The sequence below is a fragment of the Triticum aestivum genome, chromosome 5A (assembly GCF_018294505.1).
Source record: "Triticum aestivum cultivar Chinese Spring chromosome 5A, IWGSC CS RefSeq v2.1, whole genome shotgun sequence".
Taxonomy (NCBI): Eukaryota; Viridiplantae; Streptophyta; class Magnoliopsida; order Poales; family Poaceae; genus Triticum; species Triticum aestivum.
Genome location: NC_057806.1, coordinates 316,030,652 through 316,055,764, shown reverse-complemented (window position 1 = coordinate 316,055,764; position 25,113 = coordinate 316,030,652). Strand labels below are relative to the sequence as shown.

General features: G+C 45.2%; 2 protein-coding genes across 2 annotated transcripts; both read right to left on the bottom strand.

Annotated features, from left to right (window-relative positions):
• Window positions 1-4,731: 4,731 nt before the first annotated feature.
• Window positions 4,732-10,162, bottom strand: LOC123103119 (bifunctional aspartokinase/homoserine dehydrogenase 1). The gene is made up of 12 exons (XM_044524613.1): window positions 9,912-10,162; window positions 9,685-9,835; window positions 9,433-9,510; window positions 9,084-9,199; window positions 8,913-8,966; window positions 8,551-8,638; window positions 8,370-8,462; window positions 7,698-7,738; window positions 6,799-6,852; window positions 6,117-6,280; window positions 5,805-5,874; window positions 4,732-5,004 (listed from the first exon to the last, which is right to left on the bottom strand). Exons 1-12 carry the CDS (start codon window positions 10,023-10,025, stop codon window positions 4,870-4,872), a joined length of 1,158 nt encoding a protein of 385 aa, XP_044380548.1. The 5' UTR covers window positions 10,026-10,162; the 3' UTR covers window positions 4,732-4,869.
• A 931-nt stretch (window positions 10,163-11,093) lies between these two features.
• On the bottom strand, window positions 11,094-13,647 carry LOC123103121 (ADP-ribosylation factor 1). The gene is made up of 6 exons (XM_044524615.1): window positions 13,340-13,647; window positions 12,540-12,610; window positions 12,245-12,364; window positions 11,709-11,827; window positions 11,531-11,612; window positions 11,094-11,338 (listed from the first exon to the last, which is right to left on the bottom strand). Exons 1-6 carry the CDS (start codon window positions 13,485-13,487, stop codon window positions 11,333-11,335), a joined length of 546 nt encoding a protein of 181 aa, XP_044380550.1. The 5' UTR covers window positions 13,488-13,647; the 3' UTR covers window positions 11,094-11,332.
• Between the last annotated feature and the right edge of the window lie 11,466 nt (window positions 13,648-25,113).

Here is a 25,113-nt window from a genome sequence, read left to right as displayed (position 1 = left end):
AACTAACAACGCTATAAGAGGGGCTGAGCAAAGCGGTAACATAGCCAAACAACGGTTTGCTAGGACAAGGTGGGTTAGAGGCTTGGCTTAGCAATATGGAAGGCATGATAAAGCAAGTGGTAGGTATCGTAGCATAGGCATAGCAAAAGAGCGAGCAACTAGCAAGCAAAGATAGAAGTGATTTCGAGGGTATGGTCATCTTGCCCGAGATCCCGCAAGGAAGAAGAACAAGTTCATGAAGAAGACAAACGGACGTTGTCGAACGGATCCTCACAAACGCGACGTTATCGGAACTAACCCGAAGAGGCAACACAGGAAAGAAGCAAACAACATAGTAAACAACCACCGCATAAGCATGGCACGATGCGCAAACAAGTGTGATGCATGTCCGGTTTAAATATGCATGGCATGGCAAAGTGCACAAGCAATTATACAAATTAAGTGGAGCTCAATATGCGTTGCATATTGACGAAACACCACATCAATTATTTAGTTCCCTCCCGGTTAGGTACTCAACAATATTAAATGTTGGTTAACATGGTAAGAGGTGAGGCATAACAAAACTACACCATCTAAACAATTTAAATGGGGCCGGATATAACAAACAACAAATCCGGTAAATTCCCATATGCATTTAGCAAATTAAAGCAAACAACAATTTAAACCATCTTAATGTTGTTAACATGATGCGGATGACATGTTCAAGTTAATGCATTTTATAATTAATAGTTGACAAGAGCATTATGAAGCATTTGTCACCGTGGTGGAAAGAAAAGGGGTGCCACGGCAACGATAACGAAAATGATGCCACTGCAGCGTTCCGGTTCAGGTAACTCGATTGAGATACCGATGTAAAGGAGAAGTGTACGGATGCGTGCAAAACATGGTGGGGCACCCCCGGAATATCGGGTGTCCCATGAGTCAATGATGGTGACAAGGCAAAAGAGGGGCAACGTGCACCGACAATTCGAGCACGAAGCAAGCACGAGCATCTCATACATCACACATGCATTCGTTCACGGGCAGTCGTCTCGGGGTATACCTTCGAAGCGTGCAATTCCGGAGCGAAACGAGTTCATAGTGGAAGTAGTGGTACTTTTCCGAAGAGGAACTTGATGAACCCAACATCTCCGAGGCGATGGTAGTCATACACGGCAACGGTAGGTTGAACTTGTAGGGTCGTCCATTTCGTGGTACATAGGTGAATCCACGAGAAACGGTAGTCGTACATGGTTCATCGAGGAACTTGACATTTCGGCCTGTAGTCGTTCGAGCGTCCGACGGTAATGGTACTCAGTCGTTTCGAAGAGGTACTTGGGGTCATTCGAACTTGCCGGTCTCGTCATCTCGAAGGGGTACTTGACGTTCTTAGCTATTCCGAAAACGGCGGTAGAGGTACACTTGTTGTAGGGGTACTTGTCGGATCCACGGCGACGGTAGTCGTGCACGGGTCTCTGGTGATGGTAGGCGTACACACGTTGTAGTCGAACTTGACGTTGCGTAGCACGTGTCTTCGATGATGGTAGTGGTACAGACGAAGAGGGACTTGATGAATCCAGTGTTTAGGGTCGTCGCGGTACTAGGTATCTTGTGGGGCTTCATGGTTCGTCGTGGTACTTGGCAAAATCCACGGGGTGGTCCTGGCGTGCAGCGAACAACAGCGCAATCCACAGGTGTAACGGTGGTCTTGGCGTCCAGCGACAACAGTTCAGGAAGGCAATGGCATGGCCGAAGGTGAGGTTACACCGGGGCTTGGGCGTGCACTCCAGCGACGGTACGACGGGGGACAGCGTACTTGACGGTGGAGGAGGAGGTTGGTGCAGGCCATGAGCAGCGGCGCGAGATGCAGCGAGGTCATGGGGGCGCGAGGCTTGGACGTCGGCTGCAGGGAAGCTCGGGCAGGGGAAGCATCCACCATGGGGACCGGGAGGAGCTCGGCTCTCCTCAGGCGTTGCAGGCTGCTGGTGGAGGACACACGCGAGCGAGGTGGCTCCTTCACGGTGTAGAGGAAACAGAGGACGGCTCGGGTCCGGTGACGAAGGAGAACGGCAGGATGATGACCAGGCTGCGCTGACACTTGGCGAAGGCGTGTGGCCATGGACGACGGTGAGGCGGGTCAAGGGCGGCGGCGCTCCTGGTTGCAGCGGACGGGATCCGGTGACGTGCGACTTCAGGGGAGCTCGATGAAGCTCCTCTCCTCGGACGCTTGGGAGACGGGGAGCTTGGTGAGGAGGAGGTGCGGGCGCGTACTGTGCTGCAGAGGGAGGCGTGCGGGAGGCTGCGAGAGGAGGGAGAGAGAGAGACTGCGAGAGGATGGGGATCGGGTCGAGGGGAGAGCGATGGCGGCGCACGTGGGAACTAGGAGGAGGAGGTATCGAGCGGGAGGTTGGGCTAGGGTTAGGATGGGAGATCAGTTGGGCCGGTGCGGGAGGCCCAATTGGGCTGGACTGGTGGGAGTTCTAAGAGGCCAGCAGAGCAGGCTGCCTCTCTCCCTATCTCTAATTTGCTTTAACAGGAAAACAAATAGAGAGAAGAAAAAATAAAGAGAGGGTTAGGGAAAGAATATTTCAGAAAATAAAATATTCTTGAAGCGCCGGAACTGTGCACAAATATAATAAAATGGTTTGGCAATATTTTAGAGATAGAAAAATAATTCAAGTTTGAATCAGATTCAAACTTGAGCCATTTTTTAATCCAACCAAAACAAGTCCAAAGGATCTGAAAATTGGAGGAGGTGGTCCTGGCACGGTCTAGAATTTATAGGAAAAGAATGGACATTAAATAGAGAAGGGGAAAATGGGACTAGCAAAAGACAGGAAATAGAAGGAAAGGAGAAGGAGATGATGCATGGGACGAAGGCATGGGGAAATATTTTGCAAGTGTGTCAAGATAATTCCACATAATTGGGATATTTACTATAGCTCTCTAAATATCGAGAGGATATATTATAAAGAGAATCACCATATGAATTCCCTCGGTTTAAATGGACTGAAAATCCATACGGTTTATTTAGTTGAGTTGCAAAAGATTATGAGATGGAAAGATTAAAGACATGATGACATGATGACATGATGCAAATGCACATGATGCTATGATGAATGCAATGAACCAAACAAATCACACGACGAAACCCGGAAACCCTGGAAGGCATCTGAAGCTCCGGTCTTGGGGCGTCACACCAGCGGAGTCACCAAAAAATGTGTTTGCACACAAACACGACACCATGTAGCCTGGACGCCGGGGATGATGCACTGCAGCTCACGTCAAAGGAGACCCGGCCAGAAGCACGGTGCGCAAGCAATCCGACAGACGTTTTTGTAGACCCAAAGCCCCACACGCCCGGGAAGGACCCTGCCAGGGCGCGGGGCGGCTATGGGCTGCCCTAGGTTGACTTGATCGCCCCTAGGGCCTCAAGGTTCGCCGCCCTGCAACAGGAAGAACAAATGAAGAACGAGGAAGAAGAAGAACAAGGGAGAAGGTAAAAGATAAACAGCGGTAGATGATTTGTTCGATTGTGTGTTGTCCGAGGCCGTCACTTCTCGTCTATTTATGAGGTGGCTGGACTTACCGTACAAGAAAAGACTTCAAATCCCATCCAAATCTTTTCAAAATTAACCGAACTCGGATTTAGGCAAATTAGAGATATCAGTTCGATTTTTCAATCTCACAGGCAACAAACGACCTCAGATGAAAATGATCCCAAAAGAAGATTTGGCCGTTTCGACACGACAAACAACTTCTATGTTGTACGTTTTTCGACTCAAGACCATCTTGAGGGCTGAATCGCTCGCGCGACCAATCAGACATCAAACACACACGTGTCTGATGCCCCGGGCCATTTTTCGCTCATGGTCGGTCCGTAGTGCATCAGCTCCAACTTTTGCAAATGACCTCGGATTGAGATAATTTATATGTTAAAATCAATTAGCTGGACGAAAACAATCCATATAGCAATTTTTTCATACGACGTCATCTTGAAGGCATCATTGGCCAAACAATACTCAGAATGTAAAATCCTATAGTTTCAGCCCTTTAGATGAGATTGGATGGTAATGACTCAAACATCAAAGTTTCTTATTTTGATGATACAGAACCTTTTCATTTGAGGCAATCTTAATTGTGTTTTGTGACATGCCAACATATATTGTCAACAGGTAGCCGGTGTGTGTGGTACGCCAACGTGCGCCAGCTCACATGCGGGGTTTCGCATTAGTACAGGGCCTGTTGTGAGTATAATTTTTTCAAATGATAAATGCCACGCGTATGGCACGAAGCACTCCGGCCCTTACATTTCTGACAACCAAAGTTGTCATCCAAAAAGAAAAAACAAACCCCCAAAAAAAAACTGAAGCTTGCCATCCAAAAAAAAAGTTGTCATGCTGGACAATTAAAGTTGTCATTCTCATGTCACTAAGCTTGCCATAAACCCCAAAAATAGAATCGGTATGCAGCACTTGTTCCTGCACTATGAGAAAAACAAGCAAAAAAATGTTGCAACATTTAAGCACATACATGCAACATTTTAATGTATGCACCCAAGCCGGCTCGCGTTAACTGACCCGGCCGCATGCGCCTACCCCGAGTCCCGTGAACGAAACAACTTGGCACGGCGTGTGTCCGGGTCGGCCAAACGAAACAGGCTGGTACCACCGCGAACGAAACAGCCAACCAAAAAGCAAAAATTATGAACCCTGATAAGTGCTACACGTGTGACACGACGCATGGCAACTCTGAACATCAACAGCAGCCAAACATGACCGAAAATGTGCATACAACCTCAAACGCCAAAAACCAATTTCAGTTCAATGGACATTACGGTCGATCATATACAACGCAATAATCAAACTCCTTGGTGCTAAAACAAGGCAATCACGCTCTTGTCTGGAAAAGATCTTGGAGATCGATTATATCAGCGAGAACTCCTGCAGCGGTGGTGTCGTTCCCGGCTCCTGCACCCTGGATCACCAGCGGGGAGCTCTCGTAGCATCTGCTGTATATCTCCACCTGATCAGGAGAAATGATGCATTTGTAGGTAAGACACTGGTTTTCAGAAAACAAAAGGTGAACTTTCGAAGTAGCAGAGCAAAAAAATTGGAGACCAAACATTCAGGACGCTAATTGATTTGATAATTCATGGGTCAGCACCACTTTGAACATTAAAACATGTAAGACTTGATTCTCTGTTGTTCCAAAAGATATCTATGGAAACTAGTAGAAGCTGAGATTTTTAATCAAACTGCTTCTAGCACATTATAAGCCAGTTTAAGCAGTACTGACTTCGGTACTTTTAGTGTACCTCTGCTTATCCCAAGTTTATCCCAAATTGTCAACTGCACCAAAAAGAAGGGGCAATGCAACCAGTAAAAGGTAGAGCATTCTTTGCATCAATTAATGGTCTGGAAGGGTTGACAAGATACTGGCCCGTCTAGTGGAAGGCAAAAGAAACCCTACTCAGACCCAATAGGCAGGCTATGGCTTCTCTCACCATGCTTGTCTCTGGACAATCTGGAACGAAAGAAATGCTTGGATGTTCTGCAACAGGTGTGTCCCGCCGCCAATCCTTCTTAGCACCATCATTGAGGCCAAGCTTTGGGTTACCGCAGGCGCTAAGAAACTAGGGCCTATCATTTTTCATGAGTAAGTGTCATGCCGTTTTTATGGGTGCTTTGTAAAACTCTAAACTCTATTCTCTCCTTATTTAATGGATTTGGGAAATCTCATGCCTCCATTTCGAAAAAAAAGGCTGCTGACAGAGAAGTGGCATATGACAATGAACGAGCAAGAAAGAGAAAAATATAACATACCACATTGTCACTTCCCCTCAACCTTCCCAGTGCAGAATCTTTTGGGACCTCTTGAAGGCCCACTTGGCACCTACAAAATGGGGATATCAAGAACATTGAGACTAACCTACCAGCATGCACAAAATAAGCATTTAAAGAAAATGTCAAACAAACATCATGGTTTTTTATTTCAGCAAATGAGCAGAAAATAATTACTGATGTAGTTTTGGAGAATAGATTGGAGGTTTTGATGTACAGGTAAAAGCACTGAGTGATGATGCAAAAGGACATTGCACAATGCACAATGCCCATCAAATTGGGCAGGATACATACCCTGTGTTTCCAATGACACAAACATAGCGCAGAACATTTCCCCTCAAAGATGCTGCCTTGACCTTTGCTTCAATCGTCTCATCAAGTTTTGCCAACCCACTCTCAAGGAAATCCGTTGTGGGCATAACCTCAGGTCCTAACTCACTCGGATATAAACTCTCAACCTGAAGAGAACTACAAAATTAGCTCATCTAAATAGTATAGAGTACCTATTCAGTTACACAAATTTCCACACTAAAATGTAGGACAGTATATATGATGCAGCTTTCCGGCAAAAATAGGAACTCAAACAAGCAATGATTTTTTTAGGATAAAAACGGAAACTATTGGATCAATCAAATAATATCTTTACAGGCATTGGAGGGTAGTTTTTCAAACTGTAGCATGTTATCTAATCTACTCCCTAGTAGTCAAGAGAAGTCCTATGAATTAAAAACTAAGTGCCAGCATATGAATATATGAAGCAAGTTATCGCCAAGTAGAGTGATTTGGAAAGGAATTGATTCACCCAGAAGCTACTTGATTGTTTGTGAACAGTCAGACTAAGAGTAAGGTGGAACATGCATATTGGTTAAGCTATAACAACGAAAAACAGCACTCCGTGCACAAGGAACCATGTTTGTACAAAAACAAGCACATCAGAATAATTCAAATTGCTGAACAGTATTTTAGATAGGCATACATTGATATTCTCCATGCTGATCTGCTGCCCGAGAAGCCTAGCTAGGATCAACGCCTGCACATATACCGAATATGTTTGACAAATTAAAAAAGGATCAAATGGAAGTTATTAAACATTTGAAACCTGAACATAAGTTCCCTTTCTAGAGAAACATAATATTATTTGATGTACACCAAATATAAATGGCTATCCGGAAGGTGAAGGTATTTAAATTCAAAATAGGATAAGTAGATAAAGTAGGCCTGTCAACTCTGCCTATGTCTTCTAGGCATAGCCGGTCCCAAGCCCGGGTAAAGGAGGAGGGTTGTGATAGGCTTGGCGAGCCAACGTAAAAACTAGCCAGTCCTATAGGTATGAAACCCATTTGAGCGAGAATAGTACTAGGATGGGTGACCTCCTAGGAAGTCCTCGTGAAAGGGTTTCATATCTAAGGGTTGTGATAGGCTTGGCGAGCCAACGTAAAAACTAGCCAGTCTTTTGGGTATGAAACCCATTTGGGCGAGAGTAGTACTAGGATGGGTGACCTCCTGGGAAGTCCTCGTGAAAGGGTTTCATATCTAGCCTACCCCAACTTGTTTGGGATAAAAGGCTTCGTAAGTAAGTAAGTAAGTAAGATAAAGTAGGCCTGTCCTGTTTGAATTGGATGGGCATTTTGTGTATTTGGTTGTACTGGTTAAGTTTTTTTTTTCTATCGGATCCTAGCAATAAAACATAAACTCATCAAAAGTAACATGCAACAGCAGTTAGAATATACATATCAGTTCACTACTTCACTTAACAGAAGAAGAAAAATACTGCCAAAGGCTAAACAAAGACACAAGTAAAGTGAACTATGTCGATATTCATGAGTAGAACACAGCTAACTAACTCAATGCATGAAGAGACGTGAGCTATCTAACCTTTCTAGCCACATCCATCCCACTGAGATCATCACGTGGATCTACAAAAAATAAACAGCAGGGTAAATGCACTTTCCTATGCAAAGCATAAGTTAAGCAAAGTACCTAGTCCTTAGTTAAAAACCAAAGTATATTCACTTTTAGCATGCTTTCACAAAGAAAAGTCAAACACAAAAATATAACTCATTTAGTGAACTGGTTTTTCTGATTTCTTGTGTTTTTAGTAAAGTAGGTCAGGCCTATAGCTACGTTCCAAAACCTCATGCCTTAAGACAACCACAAATGCATGTTTTAGATTTTATTTCTAAAGTTTACTAATGAGAAGTAGAAAAATAGCATGAGAGAACATCAGTATATTTCCATCCTATAGTCTAAGCTTTACCAATTTTCCATATACTCATCAAACAGCGGTCTGTTAGAAGAACTATATATATTAATATGGCATAATACAGATAAATGTAGCAACATATTGCTTCAGTCCGAATAAAATTATCCATTCTCCTTCCAACCCAATGATACAACTATACAACTATCTTTTACTTACGTACCATAGTTTCCTGGAAATAAGCTTATAGTATCAACGTAATTTTCTTCTCATTGACCAATGGTAAACAACTAGACATATATAAATATCATGATGACAGATATGAGGTGAGTATACATCTTTTAGACCTGGTTCTGTATAACCAAGAGCCTTGGCAGTTTTCACAACTTCACTAAAAAATTTTCCATCCTCCAGCTCACTCATCACATAGCCAAGTGTACCTGCAATAGTGTATTAAGGAAAGAGTGTATTGTATTGTTATTTGTAAAACACTGCATTATCATAACAAGCATGCTACAAATTATGTACCACTCAGACTGCCAACGATTCGGGAAACTGGATCTCCAGATGCAATAATGCGGGTTACAGAAGCTATTACAGGCAAACCTGCTCCAACCTGGAAGTAAGAATTGCAAAGATTGGTGGATGTCCTTTGTAATGAAACATCAGATATCAAATAAACAGTGGAAAGAACCAAATAAGATAATGTAATATACATGGTTTGACTCCTGCAGTCCAGTCACAATATCTTTTTGACATAAAATGAACAAGAATAATGTATGAACATGAGTGATGAACAAACTATCAGAATACTTCACAAAAAAATGACCAAATATACAATATGAAAAGAGCAAGAAATCAAGAAATGATTACTAGTAGCTTGTGCATACAGTAGATTCAAATCTTATCTGACGGAAGTGGGACGTCAACTTTTTAAAATCCTCCTGCACAAAAAGCAAGCAAATCAGGTAAAGCACATATGAAATTTATCTCATTGACTGAATATAAACCAGTGAATCTTATACATCACTTGGTAAGACTAGGCGTCAAGATGGCCTTACATAAGCACATGTAAGAGGTTTTTTGTTTGCCAAAACAACGCAGCATCCATGATCCACGGCATCCTTCAGCACACCAACAGTGTCATAAGTTGCAGAACAATCAACTATCACCAGACCTGCAAAAAGTGTTCAAGTGTAACACAAGCAGTAAAGAAGATCAGTAGATGGATAACAGGAAAGTATCACCAAAATCATCACACAGAGCAAAGCTGGGATCTTCATTTTTTATGTTTTCTATTGATTGAAGCAAATAACGTGGCAGGCATAATATATGGTGTGCGAGGGAAAATGGGTTGGTGTGTTGTCTGATATACAGTACTATGAGCAACAGAGTGCAGAATTAACAAACCGGTTGTTCTTCCAAGCATGGTAGCAGCATCGATTACTTTCCCCATTGCCTCCGGCTTGTTGAACACCTGACAGTGCCCTGGAATTCCACAACCAATCCAAGCATACATCAAATTCCATTGCATGTACGGGAAGAAAAGTAGATTAACCTCCGATCGATGCCGTATTTTTTACACATAGTATTCTGATGAATGCCGTACCCACTCGCGCCGCAACATAAGGATCGATGCGGATGGAATGAAACTTTACATACCGCGAGCGAGCAGCGAGGACAGGGGCGAGCCGGCGGACTTGGCGGAGCAGAGGTCGTTGAGGAGCGCGTCATCGAGGCCGCTGGCGCGGACGTCGTCTGCGACGAGCAGCGAGGAGCTGTCGGCAACGCCCACCACCCGGATGGCGACGCCCTATAATCAGAAGCAGGTAGCACGCATGAGCGCCGCCGAATCGGGGAGGGGAAAGCGGCGGGTGGATGAACCTGACCTGGTTGGCGTGGAGAGGTCTGCAGGAGACGATGTGGCGGAGGAGGTGGCGGCCGACGCCGCCGCAGCCGAGGAGCACCACCGGCAGGACCGCCCTAGCCTGCGCCTGCGGCATTTGGAAACTCGGATCGGCTTCGATTCGTCTCGTCCAGAGAGGAGCTGCGGGAGTGTTCCTAGCGCCGGCAGCAGAGTTTTTAGCTGCTGCGTTGGGGGTTCGGCCGTTTGGGCCGTACCACACCAACGTTGTTACCTACCGCGGCATGGCCCAGTCGTATGCCGTGGTCGCGGACATTTTTTTTTGAGCATCAGTACAGACACAAGCGCTCATATACACGCGCATACACTCACCCCTATGAACGCATGCACGCACATCCTACCCCTATGAGCACCTCCGAGAGACTGAGCCGGCATATCATCTTGAAATTTACGAAGTCACCGTAGGCGCCTCGTCATCGACGGGAACGTCTCCTCCCACTAAAGCGCATCGCCGGAAATCCTGAAATAAATCCAGGAATAATGCGAGCACCAGGATTTGAACCCTGGTGGGTTGGGGATACCACTGTCCACCTAACCAACTCAACCACAGGTTGATTCGCGCCGTAGTCGCTGACATATGTTGTGATTCTCCTGAAAAAATACGGTAGCAATGCAATTTAGCGAACGTTTGCTGGGATGGCATTTGCGAACGTTTGTCACCGGGTTTTATGCAGCGGGAATATGACAATTCCTTTCAGCGAACACAGCAATCTTTCACAGCAAAATCCTTTTGTTGCCATAATTTGTCACGTGTTTCTGAAGGAAATTGCCATGTATATTCTAAAGAATTTGCCATAAATAAACATTCGCAAATGCCATCCCCCAGTAGTGAACATTCGCGGGCTAAAGAGGTCCAATAATTATGTTGTGATTTTGCTTTAAAATAAGGGGTGTGATTATAGCTACATTTTAACCATCCAACAAACTCTAGTAATAAAACCAAAAAAAACAACCAATTCTTTTTGCGAGAAAACCCCAACCAAATCTGCAAAACCAGCTTATCCAAAACGAGATTGCCATAATCCTCAGATACCAAACACGTAGCAACGTCCGTTAACTAGAGACACGGGTCAATTATAAGAAGGAATGAGATTAATCACGTGCAGAATACATATCGGTTCACAAAACCAGGGCAGGATCATCATCATCACTCATCAGGCTCAGGCCAGGAGCACCTGACATGGTATCATTTTCACATAGCATAAAGGGTTTCATCGTGTGTACATTCAATCATTGATACAACATAGTAGCAGTGTGATAACAGCTCAAAGATCGAGCTTACAAAGACATGTCAACACTCTGGCAGCATTTTAACATGCCTACATATTCCAGTCATTTGTCCAGCCGCTAGTTGCTTCTGCGGCCCTGCCAATCCATTGGAAGCCTTCAGGACTGCAACCCCGCAAGCAAAATAGCACTTGTTAGTGTCATGCATCATTTATTTCTGAACATCAAAGTCATAATGCAACTATGCTGAACGCACACAGGGAAAGGCTTGAACTACTTGAACAACACAAAAATAAACACCAGAGCAAAGTTGACAAAAAAAAATTCCCATTCCAGCCCTGAGTGTTAGATAGAAACCTTGCTGGCTATGTTGTTGGAGAGCCAGTCCAACCCTTCATATAGACCCTCTCCACTTGTGGCGCAAGCACTCTGGATATACCTGTGATAGAATGGGAAATAACACCAAGCTTATCAGCAAGCCTTCTCCAACTAGCAAAATTATCATCTAGGTATAAAATCAGCAAGGGTCAAATACCAGTGTCGCTGACGCAGAGAGTGTAGACCAAGCTTATCTGTTATTTCAGCAGCATTCATGGCATTGGGAAGATCTTGCTTGTTAGCAAAAACAAGCAATACAGCATTGCGCAGCTCATCCTAGTGACAGTTAGCAAACATTACCGAGGGAATTCGATAAAAAAAATATTACTGTGGGAACTGACTTCACAGGCAGACATAGATAAGATTCAAAAGAATGATATACCATTGTAAGGTGAGCAAAGTATATGATAATATAGACTTATTAGTTATAAATGGTGCAAAATCAAGTTCTCAAAATCACCATATGTAAAGCATGCAAAGTATTCTAGTTGCCGGGACACAGTATTATTGATATCCACAAGATGTACATGTACCATGTGCAATAAGATAAGATTCTTCATGCTGTAAATTTTTACACATTACTCTGAATGTAATGTTTAATACTTCTATAATACATGAGTTTCCAAAAATTAGACCGCACATCTACAGAAGATAACACAGTCCAACATTTCAACAGGTATATATAGCACTTGCCTCATTCAGCATCCTGTGGAGCTCATCTCTTGCCTCAGCAATACGGTCTCTGTCGTTGCTGTCAACAACAAAGATAAGGCCCTGAGTGTTCTGGAAGTAGTGCCTCCACAAAGGCCTTATCTGTTTTGAAAATGGCATACATAAATCATCAGCTTGTCTTTACATAAATAGACTTTTGTCAATGAAACGCTTTAGTAACTGCAAACAGGTGATTAGCATTTTATTCATGTGACGACAAACAAGGAAATAACAGCCAAAGAGTGACCCAAGAAGAAGAAAAGAGCAAAACCCTCACCTTGTCCTGGCCACCAACATCCCAAACAGTGAAGCTGATGTTCTTATACTCTACTGTCTCCACGTTGAACCCTTGTGTAAACAAAATGTCAAAACGATATCGTCAGCGGTATAATCCTTACTTCTGCCTCCCAACCAAAAGAAGAAAAAACAATGAGTAAGCAACCACAACATTAACCCCTACTAACAGAAGTACAAACATCCTTAATTCGGCAGGTACTTCACTACTAACAGAACTAACATCTGAAATAGGAGCCATATTGCAATAGAAGGCCCTGACTGGATCGCTGCCAACGGGTTGGATTTGAAATGCAAATTGCTACTTTTCTCTACTTATTATTCTGGCAAACCTGAACATGTTTGACTATACGGATTCTAGGACAACTTCTAATAGCAACTTAAGCTGCTGAACCTAACAAAATAGCTCTAACCGAATGAGAGTATCCCAAAATCTTTGATTCAACATACGCACCAGGCAACCACAGACAGAAGAAGCAGTAGCTAAACGATATAGGGGGTTCAACTGGCACAGATACAAAATCAATTGTTCGTATAGAACCGAACTGGTACCAGGCTACCAGCACAGAAATCTAGCACACTAGATTAGACAGAAGTGAAAGAAAGCATATGGATAATTCAGTGTTCTAATTTTTCTCATGTATATACTATACTAACGGAGGAAGCAATTCATGCGAGCCCGGCCAGCGGTTCCACCGCACATACGATTTGGGCGTGTGAGCGTGAGCGCTACAGGAAGAAACCGGAAGCAGAAAATAGCAGCGCGGCGAACAGCATCGGTACCGATGGTGGGGATGGTGGTGACGATCTCGCCGAGCTTGAGCTTGTACAGGATGGTGGTCTTCCCGGCGGCGTCGAGGCCGACCATCAGGATCCGCATCTCCTTCTTGGCGAACAGCGCCCCGAACAGCGTCCCGAACGACAGCCCCATCGATCTCCCTACCAAACTTCTCCTCCGCCGCCTCCTCCTCTCCTCTCCTCTCCTCTTCTGTCCTTGGATGGAATCGCCCAAAGCACAAGCGAGTAGAGGCTACGGAGACGCAGAGGGAGGTGTGGTTGCCTTTGGAGAAGAAGAGGAGAGCGTGCGTCCTACGCGAGGCGGAGGGATTCGTTTTGACTGACGTCCGGTGGACCCAGCATGTAAGCGAGATGTGAGAGGGCCCCCTACGTGATTTTTTTTAGGGGGTTTGTGGGACCAAGTTGCCGCTGAATAAGGCCGGCGGCGGGATGGAGCTGGGCCGTGGACTGGGCCAAAATCACTTTGTGTTTTTTTTTAGAAAAACCTTCAATTTATTCATCATCAATCATCGCAGCACAACGAATATCAGAAATAAACAAACACGTTTAGATCCTTAGATCACCCAGCGATGATTTCAGGCCGTGAAGCGAACCGAAGGTGCGTCGTCGTCATCTCCTTTTCCTCATCGAAGCTGGACAAAACTCACTGTAATAGATAGTGTGGAAGTCGGCGTGCTAGGGCCCCACAAGGCCAACAAACCAGAACAACTACTGCCGCCGATGACAGAAAATAGTAGATATGAAGGATTCAACCTGTAAACACACAAACGAAGACGTTATCCAAGAAGATCCACTGAAGACCGACACCGACCAAATCCATCGAGATCCGCCGGAGACATACCTCTACATGCTCTCCGATGATGCTAGATGCGCCACCTAAACGGGGGTTGGGAGAAGAGGACATTATTTCTTCTCTAGGGAGCCACCGCGTCGCCTTCTCGAGCAGAACACAGACCCTAACCAAACACAAAAAAACCACCTAAAAATGAAGCAGGAGCCCTCTCGCCGGCAAGGGCCAAAATTTGCCGCACCTCCATGGCCCTAAGGCCACAAGACATGAAGCAGATTGGTAGCAGCGCCGACGGGAGGCAGAGGGAACCCTAATCGCCTTAGCCATCAAGGGTCGCGAGTGAGGGGTGTGTTATGTTTTTTCACACACCCACTTCTGGTCAAAATCACCCTTTAGACTTCCTCATAGAAGTTTAGCACAATTTGACCCATTTAAAAAGTTTAGCACGATCTAACCCTCGTGCCCATGAAGGAAATATGCTCTAGAGGCAATAATAAAGTTGTTATTTATATTTCCTTATATCATGATAAATGTTTATTATTCATGCTAGAATTGTTTTAACCGGAAACTTGATACATGTGTGGATACATAGACAAAACACAATGTCCCTAGTAAGGCTCTACCAGACTAGCTCGTTAATTAAAGATGGTTAAGTTTCCTAACCATAGACATGTGTTGTCATTTGATCAACGGGATCATGTCATTAGGAGAATGATGTAATGGACAAGACCCATCCGTTAGCTTAGCATAATGGTCGTTAAGTTCTATTGCTATTGCTTTCTTCATGACTTATACATATTCCTTTGACTATGAGATTATGCAACTCCCGAATACCGGAGGAATACCTTGTGTGCTATCAAATGTCACAACGTAACTAGGTGATTATAAAGATGCTCTACAGGTATCAACAAAGGTACTTGTTGGGTTGGCATAGATCGAGATTAGGATTTGTCACTCTGAGTATCGGAGAGGTATCTCTAGGCCCTCTCGGTAATGCACATCATAATAAGCCTTGCAAGCAATGTGAGTAAAGAGTTAGTTGTGGGATGATGCATTACGGAACGAGTAAAGAGACTTGCCGGTAACGAGATTGAACTAGGTATAAAGATACCGACGATCGAATCTCGGGCAAGTAACATACCGATGACAATGGGAATAACGTATGTTGTCATTGCGGTACGACCGATAAAGATCTTCGTAGAATATGTGGGAACCAATATGAGCATCCAGGTTCCACTGCTGGTTATTGACCGAAGAGGTGTCTTGGTCATGTCTACATAGTTCTCGAACCCGTAGGGTCACACTTAACGTTTGATGACGATTTTGTATTATATGAGTTATGTGATTTGTTGACCGAATGTTGTTCGGAGTCCCAGATGAGATCACGGACATGACGAGGAGTCTCGAAATGATCGAGAGGTAAATATTCATATATAGGACAATAGTATTCGGACACCAGAAGTGTTCTGGGGGTACCAGGTACATATCGGGTCATCGGAAGGGGTTCCACGCAACCCCCGGCAAGCTATATGGGCCTAATGGGCCAAGAATTGGACAAACCAGCCCCAAAAGGGGTTGGTGCGCCCCTATAGGATGAATAGGAGGAGAAGGAAAGGAAGGAAGGGAGAAGGAACGGGGAAGATCCGGCCTCCCCCTTTCCTTCCCCTTCCCCTCTCTTTCCTTCCCCCTCTGATGGATATGGAAGGGGGAGGCCGACTTGGAGGAGGCGCCCAAGTAGGAATCCTACTTGGGCGCCCCTTGCAGCCCCTCTCCCTCTCCCACCTATATATATGTGGGGAGGGCACCGCTAGAACACACAACATTGATTCCTAGCCGTGTGCGGCGCCCTCCTCCACAGTTTACGCCTTCGGTCATATTGTCGTAGTGCTTAGGCAAAGCCCTGCGCGGATCACTTCACTATCACCATCACCACACCGTCATGCTGACGTAACTCTCCCTCGACACTTTGCTGGATCAAGGGTTCGAGGGACGTCATCAAGCTGAACGTGTGCAGAACTCGGAGGTGCCGTACGTTCGGTGTTTGATCAGTCGGAATGATAAGAAGTTTGACTATATCAACCGCGTAGTCAAACGCTTCCGCTTTCGGTCTACGAGGGTACGTGGGCACACTCTCCCCCTCTCGTTGCTATGCATCTCCTAGATAGATCTTGCATGAGCGTAGGAATTTTTGAAATTACATGCTATGTTCCCCAATAGTGGCATCCGAGCCAGGTCTATGCATGATACGCATGAGTAGAACACAAAGAGTTGTGGGCGATGATAGTCATACTGCTTACCACCAACATCTTATTTTGATTCGGCGGTATTGTTGGATGAAGCGGCCCGGGCCAACCTTACATGACCACGTTCATGAGACCGGTTCCACCGACAAACATGCAACTTGTTTTGCATAAAGGTGGTTGTCGGGTGTCTATTTCTCCAACTTTAGTTGAATCGAATTTGACTACGCCCGGTCCTTGTTGAAGGTTAAAAGAGCAAAATTAACGAAACATTGTTGTGGTTTTGATGCGTAGGTAAGAACGGTTCTTACTAGAAGCTCGTAGCAGCCACGTAAAACTTGCAACAACAAAGTAGAGGACGTCTAACTTGTTTTTGCAGGGCTTGTTTGTTGGAAATATCCCTAGAGGCAATAATAAAATGGTTATTATTGTATTTCCTTGTTCATGATAATTGTCTATTGTTCATGCTATAATTGTATTAACTGGAAACCGTAATACATGTGTGAATACATAGACCACAACATGTCCCTAGTAAGCCTCTAGTTGACTAGCTCGTTGATCAATAGATGGTTATGGTTTCCTGACCATGGACATTGGATGTCGTTGATAACGGGATCACATCATTAGGAGAATGATGTGATGGACAAGACCCAATCCTAAGCATAGCACAAGATCGCATAGTTCATCTGCTAAAGCTTTTCTAATGTCAAGTATCATTTCCTTAGACCATGAGATTGTGCAACTCCCGGATACCGTAGGAATGCTTTGGTGTGCCAAACGTCACAACGTAACTGGGTGGCTATAAAAGCACACTACGGGTATCTCCGAAAGTGTCTGTTGAGTTGGCACGAATCGAGACTGGGATTTGTCACTCCCTGTGACGGAGAGGTATCTCTGGGCCCACTCGGTAATGCATCGTCATAATGAGCTCAATGTGACTAATGAGTTAGCCACGGGATCATGCGTTACGGAATGAGTAAAGAGACTTGCCAGTAACGAGATTGAACGAGGTATGGGGATACCGACGATCGAATCTCGGGCAAGTAACATAGCGATAGACAAAGGGAATTCTATACGGGATTGATTGAATCCCCGACATCATGGTTCATCTGATGAGATCATCGTGGAACATGTGGGAGCCAATATGGGTATCCAGATCCCGCTATTGGTTATTGGCCGAAGAGATGTCTCGGTCATGTCTGCATGGTTCCCGAACCCGTAGGGTCTACACACTTAAGGTTTGGTGACGCTAGAGTTGTTATGGGAAATAGTATGTGGTTACTGAAGGTTGTCCGGAGTCCCGGATGAGATCCCGGACGTGACGAGGAGTTCCGGAATGGTCCGGAGGTGAAGATCGATATATTGGACGAAGGGTATTGGAGTCCGGAATTGTTCCGAGGGTACCGGGTGACGACCAGCGTGTCCGAAAGGGGTTTCGGAGGCCCCGACAAGCGTTGGCGGGCCTTATGGGCCAAGGGGAGGGGGCACATCAGCCCACTAAGGGGCTGAGCGCCCCTCCCACCCCATCTCATGTAACTTGGAGAGGTGGGGGCGCCTCCCCTAGGGCAGCCACCCCTCCCGGCTTGGGGGGCAAGTTTCCTAGGGGTGGGGGTGCCCAAACCCATCTAGGGTTTTCCCTATGGCCGCCGCCCCTCCCCTAGGGAACCCTAGGGCGCCTCCTCCACCCCCTTCCCCCTATATATAGTGAGGGGGAGAGAGGGCAGCTGCACCCCTTCCCTGGCGCAGCCCCTCCCTCCTCCAACTCTTCCTTCTCCTCCGTAGAGCTTGGTGAAGCCCTGCAGGAATACCACAAACTCCACCACCACGCCGTCGTGCTGTTGGAGTTCTCCCTCAACTTCTCCTCTCCTCTTGCTGGATCAAGGAGGAGACGTACCTAGGCTGTACGTGTGTTGAACGCGGAGGCGCCGTCCATTCGGCGCTAGATCGGATCTTCCGTGATTTGAATCGCCGTGAGTACGACTCCATCAACCGTGTTCTTGTAACGCTTCCGCTTAGCGATCTTCAAGGGTATGAAGATGCACTCCCTCTCTCTCATTGCTAGCATCTCCTAGATTGATCTTGGTGACACGTAGGAAAATTTTGAATTATTGCTACGTTCCCCAACATTGTTGTGATGTGATATGGTCAAGACATGATGCGATATACGTTATTGTATGAGATGATCATGTTTTGTAAAAGTCATCGGCAACTGGCCGGAGCCTTATGGTTGTCGCTTTATTGTATGAAATGCAATCGCCATGTAATTGCTTTACTTTGTCACTATGCATTTGTGACACCCACGATGCAGCTATATCTCCCACGTGTCGGAGCACGACTTAGAGGCATAGCCGCATAGTAGGCATGTCGCAAGAGGGGTAATCTTTACACATCCCATTTACTGAATAAGAAAGAGATAAAGAGTTGCTTACAATCGCCACTTCACACAATACATAAATATAGCATTACATCATCCAGAATACAATCAAGGTCCGACTATGGAACTAAAATAAAGACAACCCCAAATGTATAAGATCCCCGATCGCCTCAACTCGGCTCCACTACTGATCGTCTGGAAAGGAAACATAGTAACGTCCTGAATCCTCGTCGAACTCCCACTTGAGTTCGGTCGCATCCCCTGTACTGGCATCATCGGCACCTGCATCTGGTTTTGAAGTAATCTGTGAGTCACGGGGACTCAGCAATCTCACACCCTCGCGATCAAGACTATTTAAGATTATGGGTAGGAAAAGGTAGTGAGGAGGAGTTGCAGCAAGCACTAGCATATATGGTGTCTAACTTACGCAAATGAGAGCGAGAAGAGGAGCAAAGCACGTTCGAGAAGCTGTAAGATCAAGAAGTGATCCTAGAACTACTTACGTTCAAGCATACCATGAGACCGTGTTCTCTTCCCGGACTCCGCCGAAAAGAGGCCATCATGGCTACACACGCTGTTGATTCATTTTAATTAAGTTAAGTGTCAGGTTTTCTACAACCGGATATTAACAAATTCCCATCTGCCCATAACCGCGGGCACGGCTTTCAAAAGTTCAAAAACCCTGCAGGGGTTTCCCAACTTAGCCCATCACAAGCTCTCACGGTCAACGAAGGATATTCCTTCTCCCAGGACGACCCGATCAGACTCGGAATCCCGGTTACAAGACATTTCGACAATGGTAAAACAATACCAGCAAAGCCACCCGAATGTGCCGACAAATCCCGATAGGAGCTGCACATATCTCATTCTCAGGGCACACCGGATGGGCAAGACGTCGGTTTGGCATAGACCCTGGTTGCCCAGGGGGCGCCAGACATCGCCCAGTTTGGACCAACACTTAGAGAAGCACTGGCCTGGGGGGTTAAAATAAAGATGACCCTTGAGTCTACGAAACCCAAGGGAAAAAAAGCTAGGTGGCAAATGGTAAAACCAAGGTTGGGCCTTGCTGGAGGAGTTTTATTCAAGGCGAACTGTTAAGGGGTTCCCATTATAACGCAACCGCGTAAGGAACGCAAAATCAAGGAACATAACACCTGTATGACGGAAACTAGGGCGGCAAGAGTGGAACAAAACACCAGGCATAAGGCCGAGCCTTCCACCCTTTACCAAGTATATAGGTGCACTAAAGTAAACAAGATATAGTAATGATATCCCATCAATTAACATGTTCCAACAAGGAACAAATTCCATCTTCACCTGCAACTAGCAACGCTATAAGAGGGGCTGAGCAAAGCGGTAACATAGCCAAACAACGGTTTGCTAGGACAAGGTGGATTAGAGGTTTGACATGGCAATATGGGGGGCATGATATAGCAAGTGGTAGGTATCGCGGCATAGCAAAAGAGCGAGCAACTAGCAAGCAAAGATAGAAGTGATTTCGAGGGTATGGTCATCTTGCCTGCAAAGTTCTCCGAGTTGACGTAAGCTTGATCCTCGTAAGTGTACTCAATGGGTTCCTCGATCACGAACTCGTCTCTCGGCTCTACCCAAGGCAAGAACACAAGCAAAGTAAAACACAATCAACTGCGGTGTAATGCGTAGGCAACATGATGCAAAACATGGCATGATATGCGGGATGTGCTATGCAATGCATATGCGTGCTCCGAAAGGAAAAATTGAACCAGGCATCAACTTGGCAAACCAAGTGCGCCGCTGGAAAGATGAGTTGATTTTGGTCGAAATCGATGTAAAGATCACCGGAATCGGATGCACGGTTTGCAAATGGCAAGTAAAACAATAATGGCACGATTCTGCGATTAACAGCACAATGCCATCTAAAATGCAACAAGAAACTAAGCTACTGCACTCTAACATAGCAACAAAGGACATGGCAGTGATCTACTCAAGATGCTTGATAAAAGATGAACACTGAGCTACAGCTAAATCACACAAGAGCAGGTTCAAACAAGCATGCCAAAAGTGCAAAAGATATCAGCTTCACAGACTTAGTGAAAATACTAACATGTCAGGAATTAACATCAGGAAGCAATGTTTAGAGCAAGATAACAACACGCTACAGGAACAGAACATAGCAAACAAACGCATGGCATGAATCTACTCAAAGCATATAACAAAAGTCCCTTACTGACCATAAGCCAAAAAGGATCAGAAGATATGATGGCACCCATGTAAACATAGCAAGTTTCGTTAACAGATTCAGACTTAGCAGAAAACTGGACAAGGCATAAACATAGTTATGAAGGCATGTCTGCGAGCTCGATGCACTCAACACAAGGCATTGCATGACAAACTAATTAAGCATATTCCCAGCAAGAATACATGATCAAGAAGCTAACCAAAGCAAGAACAAACTCATAGCATGCATGGATCAACTACAACAACCTTGGCAAAATTGATTAACACGTAAACAATCTGCCAGGAACATTTTATAGCAAAGTAGAGCAAGATTGAGTCATGCTAGGGTACTCCATAAATGCAAACAGGGGCATGGATGGATAGAGCACAACCATATGTCCAAATTATCCTTACTAAGCATACTCAAAAGAAGCATGGATCTCCCTGTAGCAACATGAATACATGGCATTAAAATAACAGCAGGAAAATGACTTGGAAGAATTCTAAGTCCCTGAAATCAGCAATATTACGAGAGCTACTTTGCATGCATGTGCTATTCACCACATTGATCACAAAAATACATGGCATACACCCTTGTAAAGATGGCATGGCATAGCCCAAAACATATGTAGAGCTCATGCCCATATGCAACACACAGTAATCATGGCAAAAATGTCAAATGCTCATAAACTGATAAGAATCAGGAACTAACATTTTATAGCACTCTTGCAACAGTCATTAGGGTATCAAGATGGACTCAAACAAGCATGGCGCAATGGAACAAAATGAAGAGGACATCCTGATGAACATTTTGATATATGGCACGCCCAAAACGGAGCTACGAATGCAGAGTTATGACATGATGAATAGTGCTCCAGGATGTAAAAATAAAAGGACTTAGAGATATTTCAAAGTCAATCCTAATCTCCATATCCAGATCCGGGAGCGCGCGGACTTCGAGGTTCATCGGAGTTGGAAGGTCGCCGGAGTGGAAGAAGGAGGCAGCCGGTGTCGGAGTTGGACTTGCCGGAGGAAGGAGCTCGCCGTGGTCACCGACGCGACGCGGTGGCGCGGCGGAGGAAGGAGCGGGGCGGCGCCGGCGAGGTCCGGCATGGCGGCGGGGCGACGTGCGGCGGAGGCGGGTGGCACGAGGCGCGGGTGCGGGCGGCAGGCGGCGGAGGAAGGAGCGGGCCGCGGGGGCCGGCCTCGGGCCCGGGAGGGCCGGCGACGCGGGGCGGCGTGGGGACACGTGGCAAAGTGCGATTGGGCGCGGGCGTCGGTGGTGGACGTGTCCGGCGCCGGCGGACACGTCCGGCGGCGGAGAGGGTGAATTTTCGGGTTTTGACCGCGAATTTCGGAGGGGGAGGTCTATTTATAGGTAGAGGGAGCTAGGAGAGTCCAAATGGAGTGCGGTTTTCGGCCACACGATCGTGATCGAACGGCCAAGATGATGGAGGGGGTTTGGATGGGTTTTTGGGCCACTTTGGAGGGGTGTTGGGCTGCAACACACACGAGGCCTTTACGGTTCCCTGGTTAACCGTTGGGGTATCAAACGGACTCCAAATGACGCGAAACTTGACAGGCGGTCTACCGGTGGTGTACCAAGGCCGCTTGGCAAATATCGGTCCATTCCGAGAATGTTTAACACCCGCACACGAAAGGAGACAAAAGGAGGCGCCGGAGGATGTAGGAGTGCCGGATTGCAAAACGGACAACGGGGAAAAAGCTCGGATGCATGAGACGGACATGTATGCAAATGCGATGCACATGATGACATGATATGAAATGCATGACATGGACAAAAAGCAAAATGAAGACAAAACCCAACCACGAGGGAATATCATAACTTAGAGCCGAAAATGGCAAGAGTTGGAATACAAATATGGCAAGTTACATACGGGGCGTTACAACGTTAACGATAGTTGTAGAAGCAATAGTTGGCGAGACGACAAAGACGCTACGATGGAGATCAAGGTGTCAAGCCGGTGGCGATGGAAATCATGACGGTGCTTTGGAGATGGAGATCAAAGGCACAAGATGATGATGGCCATATCATGTCACATATTTTGATTGCATGTGATGTTTATCTTTTATGCATCTTATTTTGCTTAGTACGGTAGTAGCATTATAAGATGATCCCTCACTAAAATTTCAAGGTATAAGTGTTCTCCCTAAGTATGCACCGTTGCGATAGTTCGTCATGCTGAGACACCACGTGATGGTCAGGTGTGATAAGCTCTACGTTCACATACAACGGGTGCAAGACAGTTTTGCACATGCAGAATACTCAGGTTACCTTGACGAGCCTAGCATGTACAGACATGGCCACGGAATACTGGAGACCGAAAGGTCGAACGTGAATCATATAGTAGATATGATCAACATAGAGATGTTCACCGTTGAAGACTACTCCATCTCACATGATGATCGGACATGGTTTAGTTGATATGGATCACGTGATCATTTAGATGACTTGAGGGATGTCTATCTAAGTGGGAGTTCTTAAGTAATTTGATTAATTGAACTTAATTTATCATGAACTTAGTACTGATAGTATTTGCATATCTATGTTGTAGATCAATAGCTCGCGTTTAGCTCCGTGTTTTATTTTTGATATGTTCCTAGAGAAAACTAAGTTGAAAGATTATAGCAGCAATGATGTAGACTGGGTCCGTGATTTGAGGATTATCCTCATTGTTGCACAGAAGAATTATGTCCTTTATGCACCGCTAGGTGACAGACCTATTGCAGGTGCAGATGCCAACGTTATGAACATTTGACAAGCTCGGAATGATGACGACTTGATAGTTTAGTGCACCATGCTTTACGGCTTAGAACCGGGACTTCAAAAACATTTTGAACGCCACGGGGCATATGAGATGTTCCAAGAGTTGAAATTGGTATTTCAGACTCATGCCCGTGTTAAGAGGTATAAGACCTCTGACAAGTACTTTGCCTACAAGATGGAGGAGAATAGCTCAGCTAGTGAGCATGTGCTCAGAATGTCTAGGTACTACAATCGCTTGAATCAAGTGGGAGTTAATCTTCCAGATAAGATAGTGATTCACAGAGTTCTCTAGTCACTATCACCAAGTTACTAGAACTTCGTGATGAACTATAATATGCAAGGGATAATGAAAAATGATTCCCGAGCTCTTCTCTAGGCTCAGAGTGAAGGAAATATACCCTAGAGGCAATAATAAAGTTGTTATTTATATTTCCTTATATCATGATAAATGTTTATTATTCATGCTAGAATTGTATTAACCGGAAACTTAGTACATGTGTGAATACATAGACAAACAGAGTGTCACTAGTATGCCTCTACTTAACTAGCTCGTTAATCAAAGATGGTTAAGTTTCCTAGCCATAGACATGAGTTGACATTTGATGAATGGGATAACATCATTAGAGAATGATGTGATTGACTTGACCCATCCGTTAGCTGAGCACTATGACCGTTCAATTTTTTGCTATTGCTTTCTTCATAACTTATACATGTTCCTATGACTATGAGATTATGCTACTCCCAAATACCAGAGGAACACTTAGTGTGCTATCAAACATCACAACGTAACTGGGTGATTATAAAGATGCTCTACAGGTTTTCTCCGATGGTGTTTGTTGAGTTGGCATCGATTCAGATTAGGATTTTTCACTCCGATTGTCGGAGAGGTATCTCCGGGCCCTCTCGGTAATGCATATCACTATAAACCTTGCAAGCAATGTGACTGATGTGTTAGTTACGGGGTGATGCATTACAGAGCGAGTAAAGAGACTTGCCGGTAATGAGATTGAATTAGGTATGATGATACCGATGATCGAATCTTGGGCAAGTAACATACCGATGAGAAAGGGAACAACATATGTTGTTATGCGGTTTGACCGATAAAGATCTTCGTAGAATATGTAGGAACCAATATGAGCATCCAGGTTTCGCTATTGGTTATTGACCGGAGATGAGTCTCGATCATGTCTACATAGTACTCAAACCCATAGGGTCCGCTCGCTTAACATTCGATGACGATCGGTATTACAAGTTTATGTGTTTTGATGTACCGAAGGTAGTTCTGAGTCTCGGATGTGATCACAGACATTACGAGGAGTCTCGAAATGGTCGAGACATGAATATTGATATATTGGAGGCCATGTTTGGACA